The sequence below is a fragment of the Salvelinus alpinus genome, chromosome 36 (genome assembly GCF_045679555.1).
Source record: "Salvelinus alpinus chromosome 36, SLU_Salpinus.1, whole genome shotgun sequence".
Taxonomy (NCBI): Eukaryota; Metazoa; Chordata; class Actinopteri; order Salmoniformes; family Salmonidae; genus Salvelinus; species Salvelinus alpinus.
The window spans coordinates 10413483-10440669 of NC_092121.1; the positions used below are offsets into that span (position 1 = coordinate 10413483).

The window sequence follows — 27187 nt, forward strand, 5'->3', positions numbered from 1 at the left end:
GAATTGGGAAGGAGACACGCTCAAGTTGCCATTGTATTGTTGTGTGTGAAAGAAAAACACATTTTCTTTGCTGACAATATTCTCATGTAGTTTTATCACTTCTCTAAAAGAGTAATTGTGGGCCTATTGCAAAAAGTCTGATTACAATATGAAATCTTGGTTTCCTGACTGAGGGGAATAACATGTAATACATTTAACTCAGGCTGAAGATGATCTACAATCACACTGAATAATGCGGCATACTCACTCTCAAGGCACAGGAGAGACCTTACAGAGGCTTGGGGCCCCGTACACTAGTTAAAAGTCTGTAATAATCCCATTACAAAACCCCACAATGTGTGCATGGATGCCCAGACGGTTGCAGCACAGATGTCCTCAACAGATCACCTCTGAGCAGTGCCCAGGAGGTGGTAACACCCATGCTGTGACTCAGAACCCCTGCGGGGACTCTTGGACAGCATTTGAATAAGTAGGCGAAATAGCCTCCATAATCCAGAGGGAAAAAGCTTTTGATCTGAAAACCTGTCAAAAGCAAGGAAAGAGATAGCCAGTCCTTAGACGGGTGTAGCATGTATCAGCCTATTATGGGATTTGATATCCTGCAGCCTATTCACAACAGTACGCCATACAGCCCACCATTGAATAACGCGGAACCCTAAAAGTCATGCTGGCAGTATTGGTGGCCATCCTTCAAGTGCATTATATGTTCACAAGGAGGAAGCCAGCTATGGTCTTTTCTGAGCCAAAGTCTGGTTTTAGTAGCAGCCCTTCCCATATTAGGTTAGCCAAAATACCACTCAAAAACTATCTTTTGGTATTTCTTTCATTTATTGTAAGTTTTCTTCCATATTAAGAGATAAAACAGAAAGATAAAATAAGAATAAAAAACAAACAGATGGAAATTGAACACTAAAGCTTGGTTTAAATAAAGGAATTAGCCCCAATATATGGAACGTACAGTATAATCATGAGACAAGTAAACAACTATTCTAAGAGAATCCTTGCAGCGTAATAGCTGATAAATCAGGTTATTGGTAATTCAGGTAAGGTTCCCACACTTTGTAGAACTGATCTGTTTTAGAATGTAATGTACATGTCAAATATTCCAATGGATCCCATTGAAATAGTATCTTCTGCCAACCTTTAAAGGATGGGACCTTGTCAGCAATCCACTGTAAGAGGATGTGTTTCCTCTCTGCGAAGGTAAGGATGTTTTACAACCTTCTCTTACCCACAGAAGTAACATGCCTACTAGGGAGACCTAACAGCAAAGAAACCGGGACCAATTCTAGGTCGACCCCTAGAATTTGTTCAATTTCTTGAAAGACATTAAAACAGTACCTTTGTCATTTGGAAAAGGACCGTACATATCTCCAAATGTCCTCCCACATCTCCTCGTCGAATAGTAACAGACAGTTCATTCTCCCACACTGGCTTGACCCCTTGTGTGTCAACAGTAGAAAAGGGCCTTAAAGCATCATAAAATGAACTTACAGACATTTCCTTTGTGTGAAAAAATGCGTTCTTTCAATGACAGACATATCAGGGTTGCCAACCAAGATGGTGCTCTTCAAAATATGTCTGACTTGTAGAAAGCGGGAAAAGTCCTGCTTTAGTAGCTGATATTTCTCAACCATCTGCTCCAATGACATTAGATATTGTCAGCTAATAAATCATTTAGTCTGCCTATGCCCTTATTAAGCCAAAGGTTAAAGCCGACATCCAGCAATCCTGTTACAAAATCAGGGTTGTTAAGAATCGGGGTAAGAGCAGATGTTAGTTTGGACCTTCCCTCAAAACGTTGAACTGATCTCCATGCTTTGAGCTCTTCAACCGTTCGCTGCCTGCACCCGCACGCCCGACTAGCATCACCACCCTGGACGGTTCTGACCTAGAATATGTGGACATCTATAAGTACCTAGGTGTCTGGCTAGACTGCAAACTCTCCTTCCAGACTCATATCACACATCTCCAATCCAAAATCAGATCTAGAGTCGGCTTTCTATTTCGCAACAGAGCCTCCTTCACTCACGCCGCCAAACTCACCCTAGTGAAACTGACTATCCTACCGATCCTCGACTTCGGCGATGTCATCTACAAAATGGCTTCCAATACTCTACTCAGCAAACTGGATGCAGTTTATCACAGTGCCATCCGTTTTGTTACTAAAGCACCTTATTCGACCCACCACTGCGACCTGTATGCCCTAGTCGGCTGGCCCTCGCTACATGTTCGCCGTCAGACCCACTGGCTCCAGGTCATCTACAAGGCTATGCTAGGTAAAGTGCCGCCTTATCTCAGTTCACTGGTCACGATGGCTACACCCACCCGTAGCACGCGCTCTAGCAGGTGTATCTCACTGATCATCCCTAAAGCCAAAACCTCATTTGGACGCCTTTCCTTCCAGTTCTCTGCTGCCTGCGACTGGAACGAATTGCAAAAATCTCTGAAGTTGGAGACTTTTATCTCCCTCAACAACTTTAAACATCTGCTATCCGAGCAGCTAACCGATCGCTGCAGCTGTACATAGTCCATCGGTATATAGCCCACCCAATTTACCTACCTCACCCTCCCCATACTGCTTTTATTTCCTTTTCTGCTTTTTTTGCACACCAGTATCTCTACTTGCACATGATCATCTGATGATTTACCACTCCAGTGTTAATCTGCTAAATTGTAATTATCTGATTTATTGCCTACCTCCTCATGCCTTTTGCACACATTGTATATAGATTCTCTTTTTTTCTTTTTTTCTACCATGTTATTGACTTGTTTATTGTTTACTCCATGTGTAACTCTGTGTTGTTGTCTGTTCACACTGCTATGCTTTATCTTGGCCAGGTCGCAGTTGCAAATGAGAACTTGTTCTCAACTAGCCTACCTGGTTAAATAAAGGTGAAATAAAAAAAATTAAAAAAAGAATTATGTGTAATTGCAGCTATCTTTTATAGATTTTATAGATCCTGGACAACACCCTGTCGTTCTCAACTAACATCAAGGCGGTGACCCGTTCCTGTAGGTTCATGCTCTACAACATTCGCAGAGTACGACCCTGCCTCACGCAGGAAGCGGCGCAGGTCCTAATCCAGGCACTTGTCATCTCCCGTCTGGATTACTGCAACTCGCTGTTGGCTGGGCTCCCTGCCTGTGCCATTAAACCCCTACAACTCATCCAGAACGCCGCAGCCCGTCTGGTGTTCAACTTTCCCAAGTTCTCTCACGTCACCCCGCTCCTCCGCTCTCTCCACTGGCTTCCAGTTGAAGCTCGCATCCGCTACAAGACCATGGTGCTTGCCTACGGAGCTGTGAGGGGAACGGCACCTCCGTACCTTCAGGCTCTGATCAGGCCCTACACCCAAACAAGGGCACTGCGTTCATCCACCTCTGGCCTGCTCGCCTCCCTACCTCTGAGGAAGTACAGTTCCCGCTCAGCCCAGTCAAAACTGTTCGCTGCTCTGGCACCCCAATGGTGGAACAAACTCCCTCACGACGCCAGGTCAGCGGAGTCAATCACCACCTTCCGGAGACACCTGAAACCCCACCTCTTTAAGGAATACCTAGGATAGGATAAAGTAATCCTTCTAACCCCCCCCCCCCCCCTTAAAAGAGTTAGATGCACTATTGTAAAGTGGTTGTTCCACTGGATATCATAAGGTGAATGCACCAATTTGTAAGTCGCTCTGGATAAGAGCGTCTGCTAAATGACTTAAATGTAATGTAAATGTAGATTTGAAGCTTCTGAAAAATAAAAGATCCTGCAAGGGGTATTTTGAAAAAGAAGTCTCAATATCTAACCAAATAGAGGAGTCATCATTTGTTATCCAGTCAGTAATATGGCTTTAGTGGGCACACCACTTATAAAACCTCATATTGGGCAGATCTAAGAGCCCTATAGAACCTGGCAGCTGCAATATTGCCATCTTAAATATTGGCTTGCGTTTACTCCATATAAAGGAACTTAACCAGCCATTTAAACATTTTATTACTTTTTGGGAAAATAAAACCGGGATGATTTGGATTGGGTTAAGTAGTCTAGGTAAAACATTCATTTTCAAGAGGGATATTCTACCTAACCATGAAATCGGAAGAGAATTCCAGCGCTCCAGGTTAGTCCATTGTTGATACAGTCCCAAAAGGTTTTGCTTGTCAGCAATCGAGTTTTCAAGATATAGAACTTTCATCAGTGGTGTAAAGTACTTCAGTAAAAATTATTTAATGTACTACTTAAGTAGTTTTTGGGGGTATCTGTACTTTACTATTTATATTTTTGAGAACATTCCTAAACAAAATGTGTACTTACTCCCATACATTGTCCCTGACACCCAAAAGTACATTTCAAATGCAGGACAGCATTATGGTCCAATTCATGCACCTATCAATATAACGCGTCGTCATCCCTACTGCCTCTGATCTGGCAGATTCCCTAAACACAAATACTGCGTTTGTAAATGATCTATGACTGTTGGAGTGTGCCCCTGTCTGTCTGTAAATAAATTAAAAAAATGTGTGCGGTCTGGTTTGCTTAATATAAGGAATTTGATGTATAGCGTTTACTTTTACTTTTACTCAAGTATGCCAATTGTGTACTTTTCCCATCACTGTACTTAAGTACATTTAAAACCAGATACTTTTAGTCTTTTATTCAATTATTATTTTACTGGGTGAATTTCACTTTTTATGTGAGTAATTTTCTATTAAGGTATCTTTACTTTTACTCAAGTATGACAATTGAATACTTCTTCCACCACTGACTTTCAAAATACAGAAAGTGTCATAGTATGACGTGTTTTACATGGTATTTTCCTTTTATTAATTAGCCAAGTAGCTAACAGCGTGTGGCTATCGGCTATGCTAAACTGAGTTGGGGGGAAAAAACATCACCCAAGCAGGAAGCTTTTTCTACTGTGTGGGCCAATTAAGCGTTAAGCATTGGGTATAGGAGATTCAAAGTTCACACCAATTCAGATTTCACACATTCTAGCTCATACAGATCAATGCCTGGCATTGGGTCCCGTGTGGCTCAGTCGTCTTCCTGCGGCGATGGTTGTGGGTTTGATTCCCACAGGGACCAGTATGAAAAATAAAAATGAAAATGTATGCTCTGGATAAATGTAAAATGTAATGGTGTGAGGAAGGTTTGAAGTTTGCATCCTGTAGCACTAATTCCAAAAAGTTTTGGGACACTGTAAAGTCCACGGAGAATAAGAGCACCTCCTACCAGCTGCCCACTGCACTGAGGATAGGAAACATTGTCATCTACGATAATCGATCATTTCAACAATAATTTTTCTACGGCTGGCCATGCTTTCCACCTGGCTACCCCTACCCCGGCCAACATCTCAGCACCCACTGCAGCAACTTGCCCAAGCCGCCCCCCCCCTCTACATTTGCACACCATGTACATAGATTTTTCTATTGTGTTATTGACTGTACGTTTGTTTATGTGTAACTCTGTGTTGTTGTTTTTGTCGCACTGCTTTGCTTTATCTTGGCCAGGTCGCAGTTGTAAATGAGAACTTGTTCTCAACTGGCCTACCTGGTGAAACAAAGGTGAAATAATATACACTGCTCAAAAAAATAAAGGGAACACTAAAATAACACATCCTAGATCTGAATGAATGAAATATTCTTATTAAATACTTTTTTCTTTACATAGTTGAATATGCTGACAACAAAATCATACAAAAATTATCAATGGAAATCAAATTTATCAAATTTATATTTACTTTAAATTAAAGTGGAAAACCACACTACAGGCTGATCCAACTTTGATGTAATGTCCTTAAAACAAGTCAAAATGAGGCTCAGTAGTGTGTGTGGCCTCCACGTGCCTGTATGACCTCCCTACAACGCCTGGGCATGCTCCTGATGAGGTGGCGGATGGTCTCCTGAGGGATCTCCTCCCAAACCTGGACTAAAGCATCCGCCAACTCCTGGACAGTCTGTGGTGCAACGTGGCGTTGGTGGATGGAGCGAGACATGATGTCCCAGATGTGCTCAATTGGATTCAGGTCTGGGGAACGGGCGGGCCAGTCCATAGCATCAATGCCTTCCTCTTGCAGGAACTGCTGACACACTCCAGCCACATGAGGTCTAGCATTGTCTTGCATTAGGAGGAACCCAGGGCCAACCGCACCAGCATATGGTCTCACAAGGGGTCTGAGGATCTCATCTCGGTACCTAATGGCAGTCAGGCTACCTCTGGCGAGCACATGGAGGGCTGTGCGGCCCCCCAAAGAAATGCCACCCCACACCATGACTGACCCACCGCCAAACCGGTCATGCTGGAGGATGTTGCAGGCGGCAGAACGTTCTCCACTGCGTCTCCAGACTCTGTCACGTCTGTCACGTGCTCAGTGTGAACCTGCTTTCATCTGTGAAGAGCACAGGGCGCCAGTGGCGAATTTGCCAATCTTGGTGTTCTCTGGCAAATGCCAAACGTCCTGCACGGTGTTGGGCTGTAAGCACAACCCCCACCTGTGGACGTCGGGCCCTCATACCACCCTCATGGAGTCTGTTTCTGACCGTTTGAGCAGACACATGCACATTTGTGGCCTGCTGGAGGTCATTTTTCAGGGCTCTGGCAGTGCTCCTCCTGCTACTCCTTGCACAAAGGCGGAGGTAGCGGTCCTGCTGCTGGGTTGTTGCCCTCCTACGGCCTCCTCCACGTCTCCTGATGTACTGGCCTGTCTCCTGGTAGCGCCTCCATGCTCTGGACACTACGCTGACAGACACAGCAAACCTTCTTGCCACAGCTCGCATTGATGTGCCATCCTGGATGAGCTGCACTACCTGAGCCACTTGTGTGGGTTGTAGACTCCGTCTCATGCTACCACTAGAGTGAAAGCACCGCCAGCATTCAAAAGTGACCAAAACATCAGCCAGGAAGCATAGGAACTGAGAAGTGGTCTGTGGTCACCACCTGCAGAACCACTCCTTTATTGGGGGTGTCTTGCTATTTGCTTATAATTTCCACCTGTTGTCTATTCCATTTGCACAACAGCATGTGAAATTTATTGTCAATCAGTGTTGCTTCCTAAGTGGACAGTTTGATTTCACAGAAGTGTGATTGACTTGGAGTTACATTGTGTTGTTTAAGTGTTCCCTTTATTTTTTTGAGCAGTGTATATACAGTGGGGAGAACAAGTATTTGATACACTGCCGATTTTGCAGGTTTTCCTACTTACAAAGCATGTAGAGGTCTGTAATTTTTATCATAGGTACACTTCAACTGTGAGAGACGGAATCTAAAACAAAAATCCCGAAAATCACATTGTATGATTTTTAAGTAATTAATTAGCATTTTATTGCAAGACATAAGTATTTGATACATCAGAAAAGCAGAACTTAATATTTGGTACTGAATCCTTTGTTTGCAATTACAGAGATCATACGTTTCCTGTAGTTCTTGACCAGGTTTGCACACACTGCAGCAGGGATTTTGGCCCACTCCTCCATACAGACCTTCTCCAGATCCTTCAGGTTTCGGGGCTGTCGCTGGGCAATACGGACTTTCAGCTCCCTCCAAAGATTTTCTATTGGGTTCAGGTCTGGAGACTGGCTAGGCCACTCCAGGACCTTGAGATACTTCTTACGGAGCCACTCCTTAGTTGCCCTGGCTGTGTGTTTCGAGTCGTTGTCATGCTGGAAGAACCAGCCACGACCCATCATCAATGCTCTTACTGAGGGAAGGAGGTTGTTGGCTAAGATCTCGCAATACATGGCCCCATCCATCCTCCCCTCAATACGGTGCAGTCGTCCTGTCCCCTTTGCAGAAAAGCATCCCCAAAGAATGATGTTTCCACCTCCATGCTTCACGGTTGGGATGGTGTTCTTGGGGTTGTACTCATCCTTCTTCTTCCTCCAAACACGGCGAGTGGAGTTTAGACCAAAAAGCTCTATTTTTGAATCATCAGACCACATGACCTTCTCCCATTCCTCCTCTGGATCATCCAGATGGTCATTGGCAAACTTCAGACGGGCCTGGACATGCGCCTGCTTGAGCAGGGGGACCTTGTGTGCGCTGCAGGATTTTAATCCATGACGGCGTAGTGTGTTACTAATGGTTTTCTTTGAGACTGTGGTCCCAGCTCTCTTCAGGTCATTGACCAGGTCCTGCCGTGTAGTTCTGGGCTGATCCCTCACCTTCCTCATGATCATTGATGCCCCACGAGGTGAGATCTTGCATGGAGCCCCAGACCGAGGGTGATTGACCATCATCTTGAACTTCTTCTATTTTCTTCTATTTTCTAATAATTGCACCAACAGTTGTTGCCTTCTCACCAAGCTGCTTGCCTATTGTCCTGTAGCCCATCCCAGCCTTGTGCAGGTCTACAATTTTATCCTTGATGTCCTTACACAGCTCTCTGGTCTTGGCCATTGTGGAGAGGTTGGAGTCTGTTTGATTGAGTGTGTGGACAGGTGTCTTTTATACAGGTAACGAGTTCAAACAGGTGCAGTTAATACAGGTAATGAGTGGAGAACAGGAGGGCTTCTTAAAGAAAAACTAACAGGTCTGTGAGAGCCGGAATTCTTACTGGTTGGTAGGTGATCAAATACTTATGTCATGCAATAAAATGCAAATGAATTACTTAAAAATCATACAATGTGATTTTCTGGATTTTTGTTTTAGATTCCGTCTCTCACAGTTGAAGTGTACCTATGATAAAAATTACAGACCTCTACATGCTTTGTAAGTAGGAAAACCTGCAAAATCGGCAGTGTATCAAATACTTGTTCTCCCCACTGTATTTTTATTCCATAGATAGTGTGCACATCGCTGAGCCTACCTTGTGTCATGCTATTTGCGTGATACATTTCAAAACCCTTTTTTCCCTGCCTGACTCATTGTTCAGTTATGAGGGAACAAACTCACAGTCAATTATATTTCTCCCAATGCTTTTAATGAATGTCTTCAGTATAACTCTGTAGGATCTCACCTCTTCTCAGTAGTCTCAGTACAAGGAGCAAGCTTGAGAAATGTCAAGCCTGTAAGTTCACCATGTTACATCACCATGTTAGACCTTAATACTAATACCATAAATGTCTATTTATATCATAAGTTTTGTAAGCTTTTACCAGAATTTGTATATTTTGGATCTGGTTGGGAGGCAGACAGTTCCACCTCAATACCTGTTGTCATGTTATAGCCTATTATTTAGAATTTCCATCATTCACAGAAGGGATCATCAACTATATTAAGTCGTGGTTCGATTTGTTTCTTGAGCGGATGGTCGGGGGGCCGGAACATAATTATAAATAATTTGTAGACCGCAAATTGACCCCAAGAAGTCCAAACAGATACAATATTTGACTAAAACAATCATTTCAAACCTTGCTTACATCTGTGTACAGTTACATGTTTCTCTGTATTATGCGTGGGAATACTTGGGAACAGATTTCCAAAATTGAAATCCCTTGGAGTTGGTTTCATGGTGTTTTACAGTCTTTTATGTCTAATAATAAAACTTGCAGGCCAAATCTGTCCCGTTTACAGGTTGCCAACTGACTTTTACTCCTGAGGTGCTGACTTGCTGCACCCTCGACAACTACTGTGATTATTATTATTTGACCATGCTGGTCATTTATGAACATTTGAACATCTTCTGTTATAATCTCCACCCGGCACAGCCAGAAGAGGACTGGCCACCCCTCATAGCCTGGTTCCTCTCTAGGTTTCTTCCTAGGTTTTGGCCTTTCTAGGGAGTTTTTCCTAGCCACCGTGCTTCTACACCTGCATTGCTTGCTGTTTGGGATTTCAGGCTGGGTTTCTGTACAGCACTTTGAGATATCAGCTGATGTAAGAAGGGCTATATAAATACATTTGATTTGATTTGATAACGTTTGACTTCAGGTATCTATTCCATCAACTGTCCCCTGTACCAAATAAACAATAACCTGTTGTGTTAATGCTGGTGTAGTTGGCTGAACACAAATATCCTTTATTATTGTATAATTTTGAAGCTAAGCAGATGATTATGACAGAAGACACAGGTAGAGCTAGCTAAATGTGACAGGTGGATCTACCCTCTTCTTCACAGTGTATTTCTTACATCCCTCCGCAACAGCCCGAGGCGGGGAAAGTGTGCCTTCACTTCCTGTGACTATATATGGAGACCACCGGTATAGCATGAGTGAAGAAGAAAACATCTCCGGGAAAAATGAGAGCGTTTGTCTGTGATCAAATAAAATAAATTAACGTTTATTGCGGCCGATGACTATCTACTATCTTAAAGAGACAAACACGTATTTTCCGTCGATTTTGTTGTGCTAAAACAGGAACTCAGAGACGCAAGCAAAAACATACGCACATCGCAACTGTGAATGAGAAAGCTACAGGTGAGCATTATTTTTCTTTATCTACAGCATTTCAACTTTATTTAGTTGCGCGTATACCATCTCTATTCCATGTCTGTTTTAAAGATGAAAAGAGCACTTTGCATTATTGATTGTGTTCTGTTTCAATATGTGAACATTTTGGAGGGGACATTTCATTGCTTTCATACCTGTTGATTTTAATTGTAACCAACTTGCGTGCATAATCAACGAATATTTTAATAAGTTGACAGATACATATTTTATGCCATGGTAAATATTATGTGTATGAATGTCGTTTTGTTGTCACTTAGCTGCTAGTCCCCCTTTAAGTTTATTATTCTATGAAAAAGTTGTTTATCCATCCCCTCAGAATCCAGTAATATTAATTTCGGTTTTAAAATTAAATCCTAGTTATTCATGATGCTTTTGGTTGATCTGTTGGTTGATTATTGACCAGAAAAAAAGTACGAACAGGTGATTTCATTTCCTCAACACGATGTTGGGTAATGGTACGCACAAATATATTATTCAGTCGTTTTGTTGTAGGCTATAATTAGTCGACTATCTTTCAGAGGATCTTGTGTTCTCTAACATGCACTCTGCATGTGATCTTTCAAAGGATTTCATCCTATTGTTCCATCTTAGTTGTTCATGTCAATGATACGTTTAGAAAAGCTGCAACCTGTTCCCTGCATTGGTCAAGGCAACCCAACCTTGCTGAACTGAAACTCTTATTTGGTATGTAGAAATAATTTAAGAAACAGACAGGCAGTGATGCACACACCTTTTTTTTTAAATACACAAGTATGTATATCAATTATTATTTTCACTTAAAGGCTAGATGTGTGAATTGATAATAACTGCATAGTTACACTTCTAGTGCTCTCAACAAATCTCCATTACTGTACAATCAGAATCCTTTGTAGAGTATACTTTTCCCCAATCATCCAGTCCTGCTAAATTGTCATGAAGCATAGTTTTCTGCATGAGGGATGTATTCGCCAAGAGAACCTTTCTTATGTATATATCATGCAGTTGTCTTGGAAACTGACTAACCTGATGTAGGGATGGTTGGTGTGTTTGTTATAGCAATCACTCCTGGTAACCTCCCTTTTAACTTTTAACAATACTTCTGAAAGTACCGATGGTCTCTCTCCAATAATTGTGCGATATTGGCCCTCATTTGTGAATTTCAATGAAGAGGGTTGATGCATAATCAGTCTGGTCTTTGTGGCAATACGCTCTGCACTCAGACGATTTGCATTGGCCAGAGAGGTGAATGACTGTTATGCAGATTGCAGGAATATGAGCTCCTTTTTTAATTAAGCTCTTTAGAGGTAAACAAAAACAAGCAGGGTCCTAAGTGTTCACTTAGAAGGAGCTCGTTAAGTATCTTAAAGAGACAAATAACTCAGACAGGTGTTGTTGTATTTCCACTGCACCTAGAAAGAAATCACTTAGAGTTTTAATAATGAATTACATTTCATCATCATGTACCCAGTGGATGCATTCCGTGAAGAAAATATTATTTACTCCACTGAATTTTGCCTCTCCTAAATGAGTAGCCTCATAGCCTGTAATTAATCCTGCATCATATTACACTAATCAAAATAATTTAACAAAATGTGCCTCTGGACACACATCGTAATGTCCCAGAAGACAGAAAACGCTGAATCCGATTTTCTTTTACCATTTTGTTTCACATAATTCTTAGAAGTCCCCCTTATAGGTCTCTCAATCAATCTTATACAAAGAGAACAATTACAGTATAGTCATGTTATGTCTGCACAGTGCATTTACAGTGCTGTATTGAGAGTAACATTAGCACACAGTTTGACAGTGCTGTTATTTTTGGGTTATGCCTAATGTATTGTGACGTGATTGTTTGATTGCTTGGTTCTGTAACGGTCACTTCAGTTTGAGATATGAAAAACACGGTTGATTAGAAATCGCTGTCGCGGAGACATCATTCTAAACACAACAGTCACTTGAATGGTTGTTCCCACATCTATGGCTATAAAAGAAAATTATATTCTCTAATTGATTGACAGTTTAAATCTGTCTGTGTGGTACAGTTTCTTCCCTCAGAGCTTTGAGCCTCCTGTTGCAGGTTAGAGGCTACTTGATTCTAGAGTCTAGCCCTATGAGTCACTCTCTCAGCACTACTGGTGCTATAAAAACACTGGCTAACCCTGTCTATTCCCCGCACCCTTCTCTCTCTCTCCTTAAACATCCAAAGAGCAACTTGTGAAAAGGTTGAGTGAGAGGGTAACTTCATTTTGATGTGTCCGTATGTCAATTTGCCCCTTATAGTAGGCCTACTTATGACTATGATTCTAAGGATCCAGGCCATATTATGTTGGTTGAAGGGTTCCCTGGTCCTTTTTTCTAAAGAGAGACGAACACGCTGTGAATCATTCATTTGTCACATCACACAGGATCATGGTTTTGTAAAGGATCGAGCTCATAAGCATTTACCCTCACCATCATGCAACCTTTCATATAGTATAGTATATCCTGTCATAGTCACCATGGTTGATATTGTGTTGTGTTTGAGGTTGTGTTTGTATTGAGAGTTGAGTTGAGTAGACTAGAGAGGAGACCTTCCTTATCTACATAACATAACCAGTCTGTATTGTTTTACATATCATGTAATGCATTGCATGTACCAAGTGTATTCAGAGAATAGTCCTAAAAGTGAATTCTCATTGAATAGAGAATTGTTGCTCCCTGCGGTATGCCCTTGTTCATGTGGCTCTCTAAGTAGTTTCTGCTGTGTTGCCAGGTTGTGGCTTTGTATAGCCTAACTAGCACAGAAAGACTTTACCCATGCTGTAAAACAGCTCCCGGACTCTTTCCCACCAACACTGACGAATATTCACTGCCTATCGATCTCAGATGCAAAGTGTCAGTCTTATGTCAATCCTGAATTGAGCGCCCGCTGATCACCCGAACAGATTGGCTCATTGGCTGTGCAGGGGCTGCTGAGAATAAGCTGCTACCGTGGAACCTCTGATTGTCATCCGGTGGTTCTGTCAAAGCCTGGAGGGGATCAGAGCCCTTATCTATCTAGACATGCACACAGATCCCAATGATACTGTAGCTATGTCTCCCCATTCCGTGTGAGGAATTTTCTCTCCATGTTCAACAAGAGCCTTAAAGGCTTGATGTGGAGCTCCCAGCCCAACACCTTCTGTCTGCCATGTCACAATGCCCAGAACTCTAGTATGATTGTTATGTTTGTGTTGGACATAAGTGAGCCCTTGTCAAATCAATAAGGTCCTTTTCCCCCCTGATTATCTGTAGATGAGCCGTTCACACAGGTTTCAGTCTGTGGGCCCGAGTGACCACTTGCTTGGCCCACACACAAAGGATTCATCAATCAAATAGATAGTTGTTAATTGGGTTTGTTCCATAATGATGTTGTTTTTGTGTGTCTTTGAATGTAATTACATTTTGACGAAGCGGAAGGTCAACATGTGGATATCTTTATTATTTAATTATCATTTTGCAGAATGTCCATTTGATTGCCAGTCGTTAATGGAAAGAATTCTTGACATTTCAGTGGTTTGTAGAGCATCCTGAACATACGTAACATAATAAATAATATAATGAATGACTTCCAGTCTACGCCCCAAAACCACAATAATATTGAGAAATGACAACTGTGGAAAATACAATTGGATTAGAGAAAAAAACACACACACACACACACACACACACACACACACACACACACACACACACACACACACACACACACACACACACACACACACACACACACACACACACACACACACACACACACAGTAGGCCATATACAGTACAGTCCATGCACATAATCAAGTAGATCTCCCATAGGACCAACGAGATCATTTAAACAATCTGTATTCTGAGGGACTGGCAGGACTGTCACCAAACATGGCTAAATAGATAACACTTGTGGACTAATTGATAACAACGGCATTCAAATGACATTTTCTAAAAATGCCTGCCCTCTATTTTGAATAAGATATCATGGCAGAATCTGTTCACTCAATCCGGAAGAAATGAGATCAAGAAAGCTTGCTGTGAGACTCCAGGGTCCCACTGATGGATACACTTTACAGCAGCAGTCTAGGCTGGCTGATGTCATTTGATAGATACCAGTAGGTTAACCAATCTATAAGGATGATAATGACATCAGCGGCAGGATGAGTCCCCAGCGACTGAATGGGAGAATTTTTTATAGATATGAGTCATAAATCCATTTTTATCTCCATCACAATTGGCTTTGGAAAGAACTGTGTCATTCTGGCTCCCTGGGAGTCTGATGATGGGCATTTGCAGTCCTTTAGCCTCCCTGAATACGGAGCTGAGGAGATGAGAATCCAGGTGGGATCGGGACCCACTTTTGCCTCATTGGTGCTGTGGTGTGTTAAGCTAGCCTGGCCAGGGGAAGACTGATTTAATAACATCAAGTGATTATTTATGCAGCCTGCCTCGGTAGAATTCTGTCTACCTGGATTTACCAACCCCTTTCTCTCCCTCCACCGTTACCATAGAGACCCCTCCATCCCCTAACAGCAGGAGCCTTTCGCTGCCGGGGCTCGCTGGCTTCTCACAGGAGAAATACAGTGTTGAGCAACGCCGTCAGTCCCTGTTAAGGTTCGGGCACCTGTGGTGTGTGTGTGTGTGTGTGTGTGTGTGTGTGTGTGTGTGTGTGTGTGTGTGTGTGTGTGTGTGTGTGTGTGTGTGTGTGTGTGTGTGTGTGTGTGTGTGTGTGTGTGTGTGTGTGTGTGTGTGTGTGTGTGTGTGTGTGTGTGTGTGTGTGTGTGTGTGTAAGAGTAAGTGAGACAGATATTCACTTGGCTGTCAGTGTTTCCTTGGCACGTTGACTCGTTTTTGTCACTGGGACTTGATGACTGAGACAGAGTGACATCCAGTTGGGAGGCCAGCCACGTCTAATTGAAATGAGCTGCTCACCTGGGAGAAGGCTTCTCCCTGACTGTGATGCTTTGCTCACTATCACCAGTCAGAGCTGCAAGTGTATACCTAACAGACAAGTATTGGATCCGAGACACAAGCAGGTATCTGGTGTAAGTAGTTTGCTCGGTTAACACAGCATCAGGTGTCTATGACCTTGGGGAAACATGAAACGTTGCCCACAGATGACCAATATATAACACATCTCTCTCACAAAAGCCTCCCCTGAGAAATGAAAACAGTACTTCTTATCATGTGGGTTTAACTATGCTGTCACTGTATAGGAAATAGTGGCATGAGATTTAAACCCACTTCATTCATAGGCAGTAACTCTTGACCCATATCCAAGAGGCACTGCAATCCAGAACCTTCCTCACTGGTGGCGTCATAGACATATGCATACCTACATCGATGATACTATTGACATTCTAACTAAAAGTACGAGGCAAGCGCACTATCTATCTCGACCAGTTACATTGAGTTAATTCCTATTACAAATATACTGTCTAGCTAGCTGTTATTTAATGTGTCACTTTCACTGTTTAAGAGAAGGCAGAACACAGAGCTGCCAGTCTGTCTCTCTTCCTCGTCCCTCAGAGACGTGACAAAAAAAAAGACATTTGCTGTCAGCTGATGAAAAGAATGTATATCTGTCCCCTGAAAAAACTTTGCCATCAATCAAACCCTCTCTCTTGTATCCATGTCATTTCTTGTCTTTCAGTGCCTTTTAGTTTTTCCTCTACCTCTGCATTGTACTGTTGCTGCGTCTACTGGTGTCAGCCACCATACAAGCTGGCAGAGGCTGGAGAGTGACTCATACTCACTGAGGTGGAACCTAACGATGGACTTGTTCTTTAGAAGTCTCCCATCGTATCACAGTTTAACTAGGACCCTAAAGAACAAAGTCAGGGATGAATTAGACGTCTGTGGTGATGATACTTCTATCTTAGCAGCACTTCTCTCTGCTACAGTAGATGGGGGTCGGTGGAGGAGGATTTGAGAGAGCTTTGCTTTAATGAGAGTTACAGGTAGGCTTGTCACAACAGTGGCCAACCAGCAAGTCTATGATGAAATCAACCAGCATACGATATCAGTCAGCCTTGGACAGAAATAGCACGTACCTTCTGCCATGGGTTGAGCATAATTGAGTTAAGAGGGTGTGATTACTGTGATTAGCCCTGTGTTTATGTAGCCAAAGGGAAGCTCCTCAAGTGGATATATCACATCTGTGGTAGATACTGTATATCCAACTATAGTTCAAATAAACACTGGGATAAACAATTACAAGGATTTTCAGACATTTTCTGAACATTGTTGTACAACCTGACACTTGTTTTAGGCTCATGTTCATGTGAATTATTCTCCTTGTGACCCCAGGTAGTGAATGAGCATGACGACGTTGCTGGACCTGAAGAGCAGTGTTCTGAGGCAGGTGCAGAGGAGCCAGTCTCTGAGGGGGAGGAGGGAGCCAGCAGCCAGCAGCATCCCTGTCACACACTGCCCTGACCAGTTACCTCACGGGTGAGTCTCACACACTGCCCTGACCAGCTACCTCACAGGTGAGTCTCACACTGCCCTGACCAGCTACCTCACAGGTGAGTCTCACACACTGCCCTGACCAGTTACCTCACGGGTGAGTTTCACACTGCCCTGACCAGTTACCTCACGGGTGAGTCTCACACACTGCCCTGACCAGCTACCTCACGGGTGAGTCTCACACACTGCCCTGACCAGCTACCTCACAGGTGAGTCTCACACTGCCCTGACCAACTATCTCACGGGTGTATCTCACGGGTGAGTCTCACACACTGCCCTGACCAACTACCTCACAGGTGAGTCTCACACTGCCCTGACCAACTATCTCACAGGTGAGTCTCACACTGCCCTGACCAACTATCTCACGGGTGTATCTCACGGGTGAGTCTCACACACTGCCCTGACCAGCTACCTCACGGGTGAGTCTCACACACTGCCCTGACCAGCTACCTCACGGGTGAGTCTCACACACTACCCTGACCAGTTACCTTACGGGTGAGTCTCACACACTGCCCTGACCAGCTACCTCACGGGTGAGTCTCACACTGCCTTGACCAGTTACCTCACGGGTGAGTCTCACACACTGCCCTGACCAGTTACCTCACGGGTGAGTCTCACACACTGCCCTGACCAGTTACCTCACGGGTGAGTCTCACACACTGCCCTGACCAACTATCTCACGGGTGAGTCTCACACACTGCCCTGACCAGTTACCTCACAGGTGAGTCTCACACACTGCCCTCACCTGCTACCTCACGGGTGAGTCTCACACACTGCCCTGACCAGCTACCTCACGGGTGAGGCTCAATGGCACACAGAATCAACAGCAGTTATAATCGCACACATGCATGTAAACACGGATATTCACACACTCACTCACTCAGGTAATAATAATAATATAGCACTTTTCATTACAACATAGAATGTCAAAGTGCTTGCAAAGAAACTAATTATAAAAAATGGAAAGCGAAAGCTGTCTCTAGTCAGCCTTATAGGCAGTTTGAAAAGGCAGTCAGTCTCTGGTGTGGTTTGAGTGGAGAGAGGGGTATTGATGTTTAGCCAGGGAGAAAGTCAGTCTGACAGATACAGCTACACACACAAGCATTCAGACTGGATGAAGGAAAGGTTCCTCTGTCTCTGAGAAGAAGGCCTAGTCTGGTGCTGGGGACTATAAATATTCTGGACAAACCCAATATGTTTAATGTGTCCCTCTCCTCTACTCCAGAGATGGGACCTGTTTCTAAAATGCCACGATCAGGCTGGTCTTCCCCAAGGAGACATCAAACATCCCAAAATACCAACAGCTACATGAAGTTAGACACTCAGTGAACGGGGAACATTGCTTTTGGGGGGAACAACACTTAGAAATACTTAAATGGTCTATCATTTATCTTTAATATATAACTCTAGAACTTTCAGAACTTTTATCAAAAAAGAACGAACCAAATTAATCCAATACGTGTCAACACAATTTTCTTGTTATTGATTAACACATTTATTTGATTGATTAACCCCAAACTGAGATGGTTGTGATGAGCTGTCATCCTAAGAATATTGACAGATGAATTGTCCACAGCAGAATTGACAGGCGCAGGTGAATAAATCAATTGTTTTTCCATTCATCCTTTGGAGCGAGTCTTCTGTTTTGATTCCTCTTCAGCTGAATGTCAAAGCCATAAGTAATGGGCATGTGAACCTTGAGGTTTCTATAGCAACCCAACAACGTCTGTTTGTTACAGCCTGCTCCTAAAATATGAACAGCTAGATTGTTAATGACGGCGCCAATTTTATTTGCGAGGGAGAAAAACACCTGTGATGCTCTGAGCAGAACCTTTTGTAATTATTACTTTGATCTGTTGAATTATTAAACACGGGCTCTTTAAAAGACTTGAGGAGCTACAGCGACCCAACACAATTGATACACAGGGGAGATTGGGGTGGGTTGTCTCAGGGGTGGGTTGTCTCAGGGGTGGGTTGTATCAGGGGTGGGTTGTCTCAGGGGTGGGTTGTATCAGGGGTTGGTTGTATCAGGGGTGGGTTATCTCAGGGGTGGGTTGTATCAGGGGTGGGTTGTCTCAGGGGTGGGTTGTCTCAGGGGTGGGTTGTCTCAGGGGTGGGTTGTCTCAGGGGTGGGTTGTCTCAGGGGTGGGTTGTCTCAGGGGTGGGTTGTCTCAGGGGTGGGTTGTCTCAGGGGTGGGTTGTATCAGGGGTGGGTTGTATCAGGGGTGGGTTGTCTCAGGGGTGGGTTGTCTCAGGGGTGGGTTGTATCAGGGGTGGGTTGTCTCAGGGGTGGGTTGTCTCAGGGGTGGGTTGTCTCAGGGGTGGGTTGTCTCAGGGGTGGGTTGTCTCAGGGGTGGGTTGTCTCAGGGGTTGGTTGTCTCAGGGGTGGGTTGTATCAGGGGTGGGTTGTCTCAGGGGTGGGTTGTCTCAGGGGTGGGTTGTCTCAGGGGTGGGTTGTATCAGGGGTGGGTTGTCTCAGGGGTGGGTTGTATCAGGGGTGGGTTGTCTCAGGGGTGGGTTGTCTCAGGGGTTGGTTGTATCAGGGGTGGGTTGTCTCAGGGGTGGGTTGTCTCAGGGGTGGGTTGTATCAGGGGTGGGTTGTATCAGGGGTGGGTTGTCTCAGGGGTTGGTTGTCTCAGGAGTTGATTGAATCATGAGTTGGTTGTCACAGTGCTAATTACTCCCAATTTAAATGGCTAATTACTCCCAATCTAATATTTTTAAGGGTAAAGTGTGAATTTTATAAAATAACTCATCCACCCACCTGGTAAATTTATGTCAGCATAACGAAACATTGAGGTGATGAGAATTTGTGTGTTTTTCCTAGGTAAAATCAAAACGTATATATATTGGTGCTTTCTTTGTAAATGTTTCTAGGTCAAGTCATGTGGTGACTAGCATCTTAACTCGTTTTTACATGTAAGAGTCTATCTGGGAAGAACACCTTTTTATATACTGGCGCTGCTGAGTGGAACAAACTACCACAGCAACTCAAAGCCATGTCGACCATAACGTTATTTTAAAAAAAATGTCAAAAGCTGGCTAATGATTGACTAATAGAAAACATGATGTCTGTATGCAATGCTCTAGGCTATGACAATGTCATCCTGTCTTTTGTTTTGTTATGTGTTATATGTGTTATGTGTGTTATAGGCCTAGGCCTACTATGTCTGTTTGTAAATGTTTGAACCATTTATTTAAGAAGACCACAATGGAGAGAAAAAAATTCTAACTTTTTTGTGTCATCCTTGAAGATAGATAGTAAATGCACAATCAATCAATCAATCAATCAATCAATCAATCTATCAATTCAATTCAATTCAATTCAAGGGGCTTTATTGGCATGGGAAACATGTGTTAACATTGCCAAAGCAAGTGAGGTAGATATTATACAAAAGTGAAATAAACAATACAAATTAACAGTAAACATTACACATACAGAAGTTTCAAAACAATAAAGACATTACAAATGTTATATTATATATATACAGTGTTGTAACAATGTACAAATGGTTAAAGCACACAAGTTAAAATAAATAAGCATAAATATGGGTTGTATTTACAATGGTGTTTGTTCTTCACTGGTTGCCCTTTTCTTGTGGCAACAGGTCACAAATCTTGCTGCTGTGATGGCACACTGTGGAATTTCTCCCAGTAGATATGGGAGTTTATCAAAATTGGATTTGTTTTCAAATTCTTTGTGGATCTGTGTAATCTGAGGGAAATATGTCTCTCTAATATGGTCATACATTGGGCAGGAGGTTAGGAAGTGCAGCTCAGTTTCCACCTCATTTTGTGGGCAGTGTGCACATAGCCTGTCTTCTCTTGAGAGCCATGTCTGCCTACGGCGGCCTTTCTCAATAGCAAGGCTATGCTCACTGAGTCTGTACATAGTCAAAGCTTTCCTTAAGTTTGGGTCAGTCACAGTGGTCAGGTATTCTGCCACTGTGTACTCTCTGTTTAGGGCCAAATAGCATTCTAGTTTGCTCTGTTTTTTTGTTAATTCTTTCCAATGTGTCAAGTAATTATCTTTTTGTTTTCTCATGATTTGGTTGGGTCTAATTGTGCTGTTGTCCTGGGGCTCTGTGGGGTGTGTTTGTGTTTGTGAACAGAGCCCTAGGACCAGCTTGCTTAGGGGACTCTTCTCCAGGTTCATCTCTCTGTAGGTGATGGCTTTGTTATGGAAGGTTTGGGAATCGCTTCCTTTTAGGTGGTTGTAGAATTTAACGGCTCTTTTCTGGATTTTGATAATTAGTGGGTATCGGCCTAATTCTGCTCTGCATGCATTATTTGGTGTTCTACGTTGTACACGGAGGATATTTTTGCAGAATTCTGCATGCAGAGTCTCAATTTGGTGTTTGTCCCATTTTGTGAAATCTTGGTTGGTGAGCGGACCCCAGACCTCACAACCATAAAGGGCAATGGGCTCTATGACTGATTCAAGTATTTTTAGCCAGATCCTAATTGGTATGTTGAAATGTATGTTCCTTTTGATGGCATAGAAGGCCCTTCTTGCCTTGTCTCTCAGATCGTTCACAGCTTTGTGGAAGTTACCTGTGGTGCTGATGTTTAGGCCGAGGTATGTATAGTTTTTTGTGTGCTCTAGGGCAACGGTGTCTAGATGGAATTTGTGGTCCTGGTGACTGGACCTTTTTTGGAACACCATTATTTTGGTCTTACTGAGATTTACTGTCAGGGCCCAGGTCTGACAGAATCTGTGCAGAAGATCTAGGTGCTGCTGTAGGCCCTCCTTGGTTGGTGACAGAAGCACCAGATCATCAGCAAACAGTAGACATTTGACTTCGGATTCTAGTAGGGTGAGACCGGGTGCTGCAGACTGTTCTAGTGCCCGCGCCAATTCGTTGATATATATGTTGAAGAGGGTGGGGCTTAAGCTGCATCCCTGTCTCACCCCACGACCCTGTGTGAAGAAATGTGTGTGTTTTTTGCCAATTTTAACCGCACACTTGTTGTTTGTGTACATGGATTTTATAATGTCGTATGTTTTACCCCCAACACCACTTTCCATCAATTTGTATAGCAGACCCTCATGCCAAATTGAGTCGAAGGCTTTTTTGAAATCAACAAAGCATGAGAAGACTTTGCCTTTGTTTTGGTTTGTTTGGTTGTCAATTAGGGTGTGTAGGGTGAATACATGGTCTGTTGTACGGTAATTTGGTAAAAAGCCAATTTGACATTTGCTCAGTACATTGTTTTCATTGAGGAAATGTACGAGTCTGCTGTTAATGATAATGCAGAGGATTTTCCCAAGGTTACTGTTGACGCATATTCCACGGTAGTTATTGGGGTCAAATTTGTCTCCACTTTTGTGGATTGGGGTGATCAGTCCTTGGTTCCAAATATTGGGGAAGATGCCAGAGCTAAGGACGATGTTAAAGAGTTTTAGTATAGCCAATTGGAATTTGTTGTCTGTATATTTGATCATTTCATTAAGGATACCATCAACACCACAGGCCTTTTTGGGTTGGAGGGTTTTTATTTTGTCCTGTAACTCCTTCAAGGTAATTGGAGAATCCAGTGGGTCTTTAATAGTTGATTCTAGGATTTGTATTTGATCATGTATATGTTTTTGTTCTTTATTCTTTGTTATAGAGCCAAAAAGATTGGAGAAGTGGTTTACCCATACATCTCCATTTTGGATAGATAATTCTTCGTGTTGTTGTTGTCTATCTATCTATCTATCTATCTATCTATCTATCTATCTATCTATCTATCTATCTATCTATCTATCTATCTATCTATCTATCTATCTATCTATCTATCTCTCTCTCTCTCTCTCTCTCTCTCTCTCTCTCTCTCTCTCTCTCTCTCTCTCTCTCTCTCTCTCTCTCTCTCTCTCTCTCTCTCTCTCTCTCTCTCTCTCTCTCTCTCTCTCTCTCTCTCGCTCACTCTCTCTCGCTCTCTCTCTCTCTCTCTCTCTCTCGCTCACTCTCTCGCTCTCTCACACTCTCACACTCTCACTCTCACACTCTCACTCTCACTCTATCACTCTCACTCTATCACTCTCACTCTATCACTCTCACTCTATCACTCTCACTCTCACTCTCACTCTATCACTCTATCACTCTATCACTCTATCTAACGACCTACAGTGCATTCGGAAAGTATTCAGACCCCTTGACTTTTTTCACATTTTGTTACGTTACAGCGTTATTCTAAAATAGATTAAATACAATTTGTTCCTCATCAATCTACACACAATACCCCATAATGACAAAGCAAAACCGGTTTTTAGACATTTTTGTTAATTTATTTAAAAAAAAGAAAAACAGAAATACCTTATTTAAATAAGTATTCAGACCCTTTGCTATGAGACTCGAAATTGAGCTCAGGTGCATCCTGTTTCCATTGATCATCCTTGAGATGTTTCTGCAACTTGATTGGAGTCCACCTGTGGTAAATTCAATTGATTGGGCATGATTTGGAAAGGCACACACCTGTCTATATAAGGTCCCACAGTTGACAGTGTATGTCATCTGTGGGAGAGCATAAAGAGCATAAATCAAGCCATGAGGTTGAAGGAATTGTCCGTAGAGGTCCGAGACAGGATTATGTCGAGGCACAGATCTGGGGAAAGGTACCAAAAAATGGCTGCAGGATTGAAGGTCCCCAAGAACAAAGTGGCCTCCATCATTATTAAATGGAAGAAGTTTGGAACCATCGAGACTCTTCCTAGAGCTTGCCAAACTGAGCAATCGGGGGAGAAGGGCCTTGGTCAGGGAGGTGACCAAGAACCCAATGGTCATTCTGACAGAGCTCTAGAGTTCCTCTGTGGAGATGTGAGAACCTTCCAGAAGGACAACCATCTCTGCAGCACTCCACCAATCAGGCCTTTATGGTAGAGTGGTCAGACTGAAGCCACTCCTCAGTAAAAGGCACATGACAGCCCGCTTGGAGTTTGCCAAAAGGCACCTAAAGACTCTCAGACCATGAGAAACAAGATTCTCTGATCTGATGAAACCAAGATTGAACTATTTGACCTGAATGCCAAGCATCATGTCTGGAAGAAACCTGGCACAATCCCTACGGTGAAGCATGGTGGTGGCAGCATCATGCTGTGGGGATGTTTTTCAGCGGCAGGGAGGCTGGTCAGGATCGAGGGGAAAGATAAACGGTGCAAAGTACAGACATCCTTGATGAAAACCTGCTCCAGAGCGCTCAGGACCTCAGACTGGGGCGAGGGTTCACCTTCCAACAGGACAACAACCCTGAGCACACAGCCAAGACAATGCAGGAGTGGCTTTGGGACAAGTCTCTGAATGTCCTTGAGTGGCCCAGCCAGAGCCCATGTAAATATGATCTTTCAGTTTTTTTAATTTTTTAATAAATTAGCAACAATTTCTGTTTTTGCTTTGTCATTATTGGGTATTGTGTATAGATTGATGCGGGGGAAAAACAATGTAATCAATTATAGAATATAGCTGTTACGTAACAAAATGTGAAACAAGTCTGTCTGATTTACATGGGGGGGCTGGTTGTCACTATCAACTCCATTATAATACATCCCAAGCTCTTGTGCTTTTTGTTGTGCTTTTAGCTTCCATCATTGCCTCTCTTTCACAAATATATTTTCTGTGTCACACCCACATATGCACACATGCATGTGCAAACACACGCATACACACACACACACATTTACTTAATGTCATATGGTATTCTCACGGCATATAAAGCTTAATTTTGTTCTGAATATTGTTAATTCAAAGAAAGACTTTGCTATTTATAAGACTCGACTCTGTGTCCTATATAGCTTCATTTCCTGTTACTAAAGGAATGAGCTAGTAGCGAACAACCGAACTCGTACTGTGACATCCAACCCCGTGTTGGGGCTGAGTGTGTTTGATGGCTTAACTCCATATTGGAATAAGATTTTTAAAAAGGCTCCCCATTTCAACCCAAGACATTGTAAAGGCATCCGCATGCTTCCCATCCGAAACAGTTGGGAACAGTTTGTTTATATATTATGACAACATTTTGTGATGTTTGTTCATTTGGTAATCTGCACGGGTTTTTTTGGGCTGTTCGTGCACACAAAAATGTCTCTCGAGGCAAGCTGAAGTCGGTAGCCTAAGTCTACGTCCCTTTGTCAGCGATTGGTCAACAGTAGGGATTCTTCAATGACGTGTTTGTCATTCAACGAGAGACGACTCGTTTTCATGCTAATTGTTTCACTTGAGAAATACTGCACCAAACGTCTTAGATCTAAAATCTCAACAAAAATGTATGACACATTTCATGAGTGAGTTTGAGGAAGTGTATACTGGCTATGGGATCTCAAGATGAACAAACAGTACTATTGCCACTTTTTTTCAAGCAAAGGTCTTTTAAGGGAGTATGCAAGCACACTCGTTCGGTTCGACCGAGGCATGCTGACACCTTAACAGTACTGGTGCTGAGAAATACACAACAGTAAAAAATAAGTGTGACAATCAACCCCGGTCTCCCCTTTATCAACCCAGCTATGAGAGATGAATTGGATCAGTATCACATCAATCTGACCCATTGATTTGCACTGAAAATGTGACATTCTCCATCCATCCATCATTTTGTACCTACCTGGACTGCAACGAGAGAGATTATAATTAGACCTGGCCCCTGTGTCACCATGATGGCTCTAAACGATCACTCACTCTATCACCACTTGGAGAGAAGGAGGAGGGAGATGGAGGAAGGAGATAGAGAGACTTGTCTTCCTCTGCCAGGCAGGCAGCAACCATGGTCATCGTCTCCCACTGAAGACTGCTAGAGAGAACCCTGAGTGAAGTCTGACTGAGCCGCTGGCCGCTCATCATTAGGTTGCATGAAAGCCTGTTTGTGTCCATTAGCCATAGAGAGGGATAGAGAGAGAGCCGACACCTATGATCCACACTGGCGCTCATTAATACCAAGGATGCAAATGAGGCATGGCTAAAGCACCAGTGCCCAGCCCAGTGTAGACGACCCAGGGTGTAAATTACCCAGATGGGTGTCTGACGTAACGTCAGTTCCAGGTCAGAGACAAACACACATGGGGGGAAAGATTATAAGCGGTTGTTTCTTCATTCAGAATTAAATCATCACAATGTAGGTTCTCATCCATGGTTGGAAGGAAGTCATTATATGTTAGTCGTGCGTAAAGAGACATCACATGTAGGAAGTACTGTAGATCCCCAGTGAGGAAATGTATCCCGAAGAGGAGATTATTAACCAATAGACAGACATTTCCTGAGGGTGATTGTATTTTCTAATGACTATGACTTGCTCTTTTCAAAGTCCTGTCCTCACCTTAAACACGGGCCATCATTATTCAGGCATTACCGGATTATTCCCAGCTCATTGATTTGTAACACCATTAGAGGGATTTGAATGTCTTAATTCATTATCATTAATATTAAAGAATGCAGAAAAGACCGGAACACTCACACCTAGCAAACATTCTCTATGTGGTGTTTTGGGAAATACTTTCTGAAGCTGCATCCTCATAACCCTCATGATGTCTATTCATATGGGGACACAGGCTATGTAAGATACATGTAAGAGAAAACATTTATTTGTAAAATTGTTATTTTTTTTCTGTCATGTTTCAGCATATACCCAAACACATGAAGTATTCCTCTGTATTCATCTGTATATGTTCGTCTGAGTCTGCATGTCTAGTTGCCTGTTTCATCTCATAATTCACCTTTTAGACAGCAAAACATGAGCAAAGCTTTTGAATAAATATTCAAAATAAAATGGAATATTAATAAAACTGTATTGTAAGAAGCTGTTTCCTAGCAACATAAAATTGTGTGTGTCCGTGCGTGCTTGTGTGCGTGTGTGAGAGAGATAAATACAGAGAGAGAGATAGAGAGAGCGAGTGAGAGACAGAGGGAGAGGGAGAGAGAGAGGAGGGAGACAGAGAGGGAGAGAGAAAGAGATTGACTGACTCACGCAGACCCCTATAATTTGTGATTGTGGGTTTTTCTTAATCACAAATCTGCAAAGAGAACCCAAACGTCAGAAAATACAATTACAAAGGTTAAAAGCGAAAGGTGCCGGTGGTACACTGAACATTGAGCCAAAGTCTTGTTTTGGATACATAGTGTTAAATGTTGATAGACTCAAATAACCTATTTAATCACCACATGACTCATGATGTAACCAACCTGGTAACAAAGCAGACAAGCTTGGCATGCCTTCATGTTGCTTCACAAAAACGTCAGGCTAGCTGTCAGATATGAAAGTACCTATTTAATGGGGCTGACACGTTACAAGACTACCATTTTCCAACATAAATAAAATATCTGTACTTTGAATTCTGTCACTGTATTGAAGGAATGTTTTTCATGCTCATTAATTAGATGTATACAGAAATGAGGTATTT

At 42.8% G+C, this 27187-nt stretch overlaps 1 protein-coding gene across 1 annotated transcript in view; it reads left to right on the forward strand.

Moving 5' to 3' along the window:
• Positions 1-10095: 10095 nt before the first annotated feature.
• LOC139565002 (BAI1-associated protein 3-like) overlaps positions 10096-27187 on the forward strand; it is a 40607-nt gene continuing 23515 nt past the window's right edge. The window contains exons 1-2 of the mRNA XM_071384975.1: positions 10096-10338; positions 16663-16806. Of these exons, the coding sequence (XP_071241076.1) occupies positions 16670-16806 (137 nt within the window). The 5' untranslated portion in view covers positions 10096-10338; positions 16663-16669. The remainder of the gene's footprint in view (positions 10339-16662; positions 16807-27187) is intronic.